Source organism: Sorghum bicolor, chromosome 2, assembly GCF_000003195.3.
Source record: "Sorghum bicolor cultivar BTx623 chromosome 2, Sorghum_bicolor_NCBIv3, whole genome shotgun sequence".
Taxonomy (NCBI): Eukaryota; Viridiplantae; Streptophyta; class Magnoliopsida; order Poales; family Poaceae; genus Sorghum; species Sorghum bicolor.
This window is the reverse complement of record NC_012871.2, coordinates 73324694-73333650: the sequence shown is the minus strand read 5'-3', so window position 1 is coordinate 73333650 and position 8957 is coordinate 73324694. Positions and strand designations below refer to the sequence as shown.

The window sequence follows — 8957 nt, the reverse complement described above, 5'->3', positions numbered from 1 at the left end:
TGAATTAAAATTACACGAGCGAGGTTGGTCCATTAGACTTGCGGCTAATGATGATATAGAGTTCGATTCAGAATTTGATCAAGTGTCCAAAATGTATCATGTCTCATACATATATAACAACAAATATAACATAAAGCCACAAACCGCAAGCAGGTATAGGCATATACTATTTCTTAGTGTTGCTGGGCCTGCTGCTGTTGGTGGGGCTGTGGGACTATTTTGAGAAGCTGCCTCACCCCGCCGGCCCTTCCCTCTCCAGATCCCCAAGCTTCCTTAGTCTCTCACTCCCCAGTGCCGCTTCTGCTGCTACTGCAGGGGAAGGAGGAGGAAGAGGAGAAGCAGTTGCAAATTTGTTTTGTTATGAGAGAAACATATTATTTCATTACTAGAAAAGTATGGCCGATAAGTTTAAGCGAATTGGGCAACAATGATCATAACCTTTCGACGATTCCACCTATGAATTGAGACTCACACTTATTTCGAAGTACTACAACCAAGTCCAACAAGAAAACAAGAGTGTGCTAGTACTAGTACCAGATCACCAGTCAAAGCTTGCCCGAATCGAAGGGTGATAGATTAGCTTCAGTCGTCTACTATACAGTCTCATGTGTCTTGTCAGATCAGCAGAGCTGTGAAAACCATCACAAGTAGCATGCCAGCACTCATAGTAGCCGTGTGAGCATCAGAAGGTGTGCCAGGAGTTCTGGTGCCCCCTGATGAACTACCATCAGATACACTTCTTGAGGCAACAGTAGGAAGAGGTGGCTCCTCCACGCTTGAAGAACTCAGTGTCGGCATAGGTGGCAGAGATGGTGGCTGGGTTTTGAAGGTTTGGAGAAACTGTGCAAGGGAGCCAGCCTGAGGAGGCTGCATGTAGTTGGGCATATCATTTCCCAGAACTGTACAAGTGTTTTCTGCCAATACAAGAGTATGCAGATGCAGCTGTCAGAAAATTGAGCATAAATACTGCAGCTACTAATTAAATACAGTTACATGAAACTGTGCAGTTGAGATATGACGCCATCATTGTGAAAACTTGAAAATGACCTAAACAACATTACCCATGTTCCCATGCTATTTTCCATCATACCCTATTAATGCAGCAAAATGATGTCCCACTATATGTTAGATGTTTTTCTTTTCCTGAGAATACACAGGAGAGCTGTGCATAAGAAGAAATATAATAACGAATTTTAGTATTATTACAACACGAGGCCTGGAAGCAATCCTCAACTCATACCCGTCGAAACTTGTACCTTCACTACTGAAGACACCCGGGAAGAAAATAGAACACTGCAAGATAGTGAACTATATGCACATGCACATGACATGGCGAATAAGACTTACTTTTGTATCTTCTGACTGTCTTCGGGAAATCAGTTATGATGCCTGATAAATTAAATGATTGAACATAGTAATTGATTTCTACAGTTTCATCTCCGAAGAAATCCAACGGTTGTGCTACAAACTCATTCCGGAACACCTCTGCATACAAAGCTAGCCCTGCTGACTGCAGATCTTGCACAAGACTGTTCTGTCTTATGATAAAGTCAGAACTTAGAGTAAAAACAGATTTGCTGTCCACAACCACAGCTTCAGCAAACTTCTTAATGTCTTTCAGTGAGGAATTAGAAGCATCCCCGATGCCTGAGGGTAGAGTGTAAACAAGCTTGGATTTTGTTTTCTTTTGCTTCAATTTGACAAGAACAGCACTATCTTTTGACTGGATCAGAACTTCCTTGGTAGGATGATTATTGAAGCCAGCAGCACTTAAGGCAGTGGTTACAGAATCAACAATGTCGATTCCCAATGAATTTATTAAAAATGCAGCATTCTGTAGTACAAAAGATAGATTGATCAATGAAGGAAGAATTCCATTTATTAAGATAACATTTGACTTCTGGAAAGACATAGTAGAATATTTGGAAAGGCACAAGGGAGAATACAATCTTTGCAGAGGTTTATACCAGCAATGTCTATAATAGTAACTGTAGCAGAACTCATCGAGATGACGACTTCGGTTAGCAAATTATATCATTTGTCGATATAAAACAGATGATGGGCTCTTTCGTAAAACAGATTATGTAGATTATGCATCAACATATTGAGAGGTTAACTATCTGGTGAAGTTTTGCTCGTAACATAATCATACTTTTGTTGAACAAAACGGGCAGGTATCACAAAGTCATAATAGGGAGACAAAAATCAGGTGGAAAGTTCAATTCTCTGAGATCATAATAAAATAAGCAAAACTTCGAGCGAAAGTATCACCTCAATGATGATCATGACACCCGACAAGTCCTTATCCATTGCGATTGCTAGAAAGTCAGATAACTTCAAAAACTTCCCTTGATTTGTGTACCTTGGGTTCCTTACAAGAGAATAACCACTTGCTGGAGAAGATATTTTGGCTGTATATAAAGGGCCAGTCAAAAGGATACTTATAAGTTTGTGCCTTTTGTGAGCTATTCATGTATTTGTAATGTTATAATGCTACTAATACAAAACAAACTCACGTTTTAAAGCATTGCTGTTCATGTCGGCCCAAGTGAGGTTGAATGTGAAGATTCCTGGTTGAGGCTGAATTTTTGGAACAACAGAAACCAGAGAGCTGTAAGTTGTTGTCTGAACATTCGTGGTGTCAAGCAGGTTACCGGAACTCATGCACATAAGAACTCCATCACTTGTCACTTGAACAGGACAATCAATGATATCTGCACCATTATCAATTGCACTATGGTAGGCCAGGTCTGTACAGTCCGGGTAGTCTCCACTAGCACCATTATGTGAGATAACTAAGGGTTCTCCTGCTAAGAAGAACTACAAATAATTAAAATGAATATAAATAGAAGACATCCAACCATCACGGTACAATTATTAAGTAGGCATTACTCCCACACAAAACATACCATGATCAGTCTTATTTGAATTCAGTTTAGTAAAACAACCTGCACAAAGGAGATTGAAATGCATTAAAAATATGTCACTTATTTGTTCATAAAAACAACTATACATCACACTATGTTTCCGCGATGGGCACGGACATATCTTAAAATGCGATAAGGTCATTTTAAACCCTACAATAATAAAATATTTCATCACTAGACAGTGAACACTATAAGACTAAATGGGGGATTAGGGGACAAAACAATCTAATATCAACATGAGGTGTTAGAAGACAAGTTCCAATGGAAGGGTTGTAATAGTATGCCTTTTACTTAGTAAACGTGAAAGTCCAAAATATTGTTCATAGGAGAACAGAGGAAGTAGTTCATAGGCTGAAAAGTTCAGAATAGATAACAATAGTGTAGCTGGATCTTTAAAATGTACTAATGCAAAACTTAGTAGCTTACCAATTGCCTCTGATGCAGTAATTGGGTGCTCTGACAATACACCATCAACAGAGAAGCCACCATCATTGACAAAGTTGAGGTATTCTGCCAACGGATCATAGCTGTAGTTATAGGGAATAATTCTATCATTGGCAAAATCAGAGGCATATATTTCCAGCCCTGCATTGTGGGCTTCTGTGACAATTGATGTGGATGGCAGTAGATAGTTATCCTTTGTCACCGGCCAAATGTAACTCTTAGGGACTATTATGCCAGATGCAATAGACTTAATAAACGTTAGGTTACTCGACAGTGAACCATATGTTTGGTTTATAGAATGATCTAAGAGGGCTTTATCAAGAAATCTAAACACAAGCTTTGTTTTGCGACCAACTCTTCCAGATATATTTTTGAGGAAGCCCAGTTCAGGTGATGAGATATAATCCATGGATACACGCTTTTTGATTGAAAATATGTAGTTCCTCATGTCCAAACCATGTTGTTTGTAGAAGATGTCATGCTATACATATGAAAGCGAAATTAGCTTTTGAAGGTAGTATAACAGTAGCAACAGTAAATTCTGGTTAAGTTCCAAGAACAATAATTCAACCTGGACATTCAACCAAACAGGAGATGGCATGACAAGGGACCGAAAGTCAGTAACACTGACGATAGGATAGATACCATCGAATCTCTCAGTGCGAGACCAAATTGCTTGTGTTACTGCTCAATGAAGTAGATAATCAGTTACAATAAGAACCATACAGCTTACATCATTAAAATAAATTTGTAGGCCATTAAAAAGCACATAATCATAGAAATGATTTGAGCAAACAAGCACAAAAATAATAGTAGTAATAATGTCAACGCAAACAACTCAAGATGTCCATAATGTAAAACTTGTCATATAGAACAAAAAAACAAAGCAGAACATGGTATTCTGTTATGATTTTCAAGACTCATAAATTTGGCAATGCGTCTAGTGGCATGTACTATGGATCTACTTGGTGTTTTCCAAGCTATTAATTAGTGTGTGCTTACTAGACATCTGAAATGTACAGAGACTGCGCAATGATTGAATCGCTGTAAACAGTGGTATCGTTGTACTCACGAGAAACAGACTGAAGCTCAGCAATGGTGAAGTCTGAAACAAACCATCCAGATTTCTGCACACCATCGATGACATAGGTCCGCGTTCTCGCAGGGTACGCTTGGTCGACAGTGGTGCAATTTTTCATATTTATATCCCGAAGGCAAACTCCAACACCATCCTTTGTTAGTTGAACGTCACACCACATGGCTGTGTCCGGTGCGCTGGCGATCATCGCAAAAGAATAGGCACCTTGGCTGGAATCTGGAAACACTCCCGAAAATCCACCTTTGGCGACCACAAGTGGAGCGGCGCCTGGAGAAAGAACAGATGCTCATGATTGTTGCCGTGGTTTCCCAATAGAGAATAATATCAGCTCAGATAACCAGGTTCATTTCAACTCATGAATGACAGAGACAAATCTGAACCTTAACCCACATGACAGAAGAGAACCGAAGCTGAATTCTGGAATTTGCAGAAGCAATAACCAAATTGCTACCAAGGCCTTAGAAAACAAAGCACCTAAAGTCGTCAGCGAAAGAGAGGTGGCCTGAACGAACACTCAAGAACAAGTATCCTCAAAGCCCCAGTTGGGTTTGCCACCGGCTACCGACCCTGCGGAAAGCACGCACCGCCCTCTGTCCGTCGTATACGAACAAACGCACGAAGGGAAGCAGAGGAGTAGACGACGACACGCATCAAGAAAGCTGTAGAGCTGGAAAGCTGGGGTGCGTGTGCGTGTCCGTACCGCTGAGGGTTTTGTAGTCGGAGGGGAGCCGGGGGCCCTGCGCGGCGGCGCCGCCGACGAGGGGCATGACACAGCCCAGCAGCACGGCGAAGGCAAAGGCCACCCTTACACCGCGCTGGCCACTCCCTCCTCCTCGTCCATTGCGTTGGCGTCTGCTCCTCCTCATCTCAGAAGGTTCCAGAACCTTCCAGCGGCGCAAACGGTCGGGACTGAGAAGCGGCGGGGGTGGAAAGGAGATGTATGGAAGAGAGAGGGAGGGAGGTGAGAGAAGCAGGTGCAGGCTTGCAGCACTGAAACAGACCCGCTTCCAAGACCGGAGGTCCCACCTGTCAGCTCGCAGGAAGGTGGCGCAGTTGAGGCTGGGCCACCGCTCAGTGAGACGCACGTGAGCAGCGCTTTGTGAACCTGTGACCAACCTATTTGGCCCGTGGGCTCCTTTTTCAAATTTTGTAAAGTACAGCAGTACACACGATTCGTTGGCTCTCCTGCCTTTTTCTGCTGTTTTTTGGTCATTTCTTATTTATTACTGCTGCTCAGTGCTCACACAGTGTGCTTGAAATGTTCGTTAGCATATCCCTAGAGAAAAAAAAATGCTCGTTAGCATAGATAGCTTCATAAAGGAAAAAAATTATCAGCCAAATCAAGCAGTCATTTAGTAGTATTTTTCTCTCACAATAAATAAACCAAAGCGTTCAGCTTTTGGCGTATCTTTGGGTGGTCTTTCCTTGGAACTTGTGATGAGAATACACACTCACGTACTTCCTCGGTCCCATTAAAATTAATACTCCCTCCATATCATGAAGGTAGACGTTTTAGGCTTTGGTGCTAATTTCACGTTAGTTGACGTTCTGAGTGTGGGAGATCAAAACCGGACTTGTTTGCCCCCGGCTGTTCAGCTTCGACGCAGCATTAATACATGCATGCACTCATCGGTTCTTGCCCAGCATTCAAAGCTAAGCACGCCGCTCGCCGCACACTGGTTGTTCGCGCGCGCTCTCCATCTTCCTCTGCTATTCTTGGTGGTCCACTGATGGCTCCCTCGCCTGTGATCGCGCTCGCCGCGTGCTGGCTGCTCGCCGCGTGCTGGCTGCTCGCCGCGCGATGGCCGCTCGCCGCACGCTACTCAAAGCCGAAATTCTAAATTGAAAATGGCGAGCGCCGGCGGCAAAGCAAAGAGCAGCAGCGCCGCGCGCGAAAGTGAAAGCAGCAGCGCGCGAAGCAAAAACCAGCAGCAACAGCGCCTGTGAACGGCCGAGTGCACGAGCTACAGTGCCATGCATAATGCATGCGCCGGCGGCAAAGCAAAGAGCAGCAGCGCCGCGCGCGAAAGTGAAAGCAGCAGCACGCGAAGCAAAAACCAACAGCAACAGCGCATGTGAACGGCCGAGTGCACGAGCTACAGTGCCATGCATAATGCATGCAAAAAATTATGTTGCCCAAGGGGTTCGAACCAGGGACACCAGCCTCGAGCTACGCAATGCAAGCCAACTGAGCTAGGATAGTTTGTTGTTTAGATAGCACGCACACTGCTATTTAATAAGGGTAAAGATGGAAAATTAACCTCTAATTAATCACTCTTTGGTTACCACAATCATGTCCTAAACGTCTACCTTCATGATATGGAGGGAGTATTTTAGACTTTATGTCATCTTATTTGACTATTTGTCTTATTTAAAAATTTTATATAAATATAATTATTTTGCTATAACTTATTTTATTATTTATTAAAATACTTTAATAGTAATTTATTTATTTTATAATTTGCAAAAAAAATGAACAAGACAATGATCTAACTTGATACGCAAAAGTCAAAATGATATTTTTAATGAAACAGAAAGAGTATGCTGCAACACATTTAGTGATTTCAACTTTTTTTCCACACTAGGTATCGGTTTTTCAGTAGTAAGGCCTTGTTTAGATGCGAAAACCTTTTAGATTTCGCTACTGTAGTATTTTCGTTTGTTTGTGACAAATATTATCCAATCATAGACTAACTAGGATCAAAAGATTCGTCTCGCAATTTACAGCTAAACTGTGTAGTTAGTTTTTATTTTTGTCTATATTTAATGCTTCATAAATATGCCGCATGAATCGATGTGACGGAGAATTTTAAAAACTTTTTGGTTTTTGAGATGAACTAAACAAGGCCTAAGTCACTTGTTGATCTGCAAAGCCACTGACTGTATAGTAGGACTCAAGCCGACATGGAAGCTGGTGCTTATGGCCAGCATGGTATATGGGGATGCCCTTATAGGGCTTTGGAGATTAGCACCCTTTTGACATCGTTATGGTACCAATCAAAGTCTTAAGCTGAGATGTGATCGTATGGTACCACACGATTGTAGAATGTTGCTCACTTTCTCCCTCTCAGCAGGGATAGATATATTAGGCCTTGTTTAGATGCGAATGTAGCATTTTTCGTTTGTTTGTGACAAATATTATCCAATCATGAACTAACTAGGATCAAAAGATTCGTCTAACGATTTACAGGTAAACTGTGCAATTAGTTTTTATTTTCGTCTATATTTAATGCTTCATGCATGTGCCGCGAAAGATTCGATGTGACAGAGAATCTTGAATTTTTTTTGGTTTTTAGGGTAAACTAAACAAGACCTTAGTAAAGAGGCGGGGCTCAATCCCCCACTACCGCTCACATAGAGCTCCTCCTTTGACCCCTCCTATATTTTTATATACTTCTTTCGTCCAACAAATAAATATATTTCTTTGATTGATACGATTTATATTTGACCATTCGTCTTATTAAAATTTTTTATGTAAATAGTAAAATAAATAAAATATTATAAAAATATATCTAACAATAAAATAAGTCATACAAAATAAATAATATTTCTATTTATTAAAGTTTTTGAATAAGACGAACAGTCAAACATGAACCATAAAAATTAAAGATATATTTATTTATGGGACGGAGAGAGTACATTGAAGAGGAGAAGGATGGGTTCTAGATATTGAAGATGGCTCAAGTCCCCTCTTTTACGAATCTCTAGGTTCACCAGTGTCTCTCAACATTCAATCGCAACTGGTTTGCTAGAAAGTGATTAACTGATGACATACATGTAAAATACTCTTTGCAGCAGAATGAACTGTGTACTTTGATATAATCTGTAGCATTTACATACATCATTGGGTGCGTGTTATCTCATAATAGTCTCAATGTTCCCTTTCCACTATCGGTCTACCTTTGGTCATTTTGAAATCGAGCTTTTATTTAATTTGTCCTTCGTTGATTGCTATTCGGGCCTCTCCAACAAAAATCTACTCCCTAGCTCAGAGTGACGTGGATAAAAAAAAACTGATTAAGAAAACTACTGGTCTGTCGCCGCTAGCTCCAAGCTTTAAACACGAGCACGCTATATCCCTGTTGTATGCTGACAGTCAATATAAGAGAGGAGCGATGAAAACCGTGGTTTTACGATAATTTACCCTGTTAAATACAGTCAGCCGGTAACGTTGACAGTAACCATTGGACGTCCTTCTACTACCTTTGGTCTACACACGATCAAAGATGATATGAGATAAAGTAGAAAGGAAATTTGGACGGTCTTAATTAATACCAAACTTTATAAGTTTCATAAAATCATGCTCTATATTATGGTACCTAGTTCAGAAAAAAAAAGACTGTAATTTTAGAGAAAATATGAATTTGGTTTTATATTTTTTCTGAGTTCAAAAAAATTAATGTATTTTCTAATATTGGATCAGATTTTTTGTATTTTAAAATTCATATTTATTTTAGAAAATAATTGGATAATTTGTTGAAAAGATA

General features: G+C 40.6%; 1 protein-coding gene across 4 annotated transcripts; it reads right to left on the bottom strand.

Moving 5' to 3' along the window:
* LOC8060689 (glycerophosphodiester phosphodiesterase GDPDL1) lies at positions 1–5459 on the bottom strand. 4 transcript variants are annotated; one of them, XR_002449600.1, is made up of 10 exons: positions 5171–5456; positions 4444–4737; positions 3943–4055; positions 3354–3852; positions 2910–2948; positions 2517–2810; positions 2272–2411; positions 1348–1834; positions 535–914; positions 1–309 (listed from the first exon to the last, which is right to left on the bottom strand). XR_002449600.1 is itself a non-coding variant. In XM_021452145.1 (9 exons), exons 1-9 carry the CDS (start codon positions 5334–5336, stop codon positions 616–618), a joined length of 2331 nt encoding a protein of 776 aa, XP_021307820.1. In that variant the 5' UTR covers positions 5337–5456; the 3' UTR covers positions 25–615. The 4 variants fall into 4 exon arrangements, 3 of the variants coding, with proteins under 3 accessions (XP_021307820.1, XP_021307821.1, XP_021307822.1); XM_021452145.1 differs by having other exon boundaries at positions 25–914; XM_021452146.1 differs by having other exon boundaries at positions 25–914; positions 2517–2807; positions 5171–5455.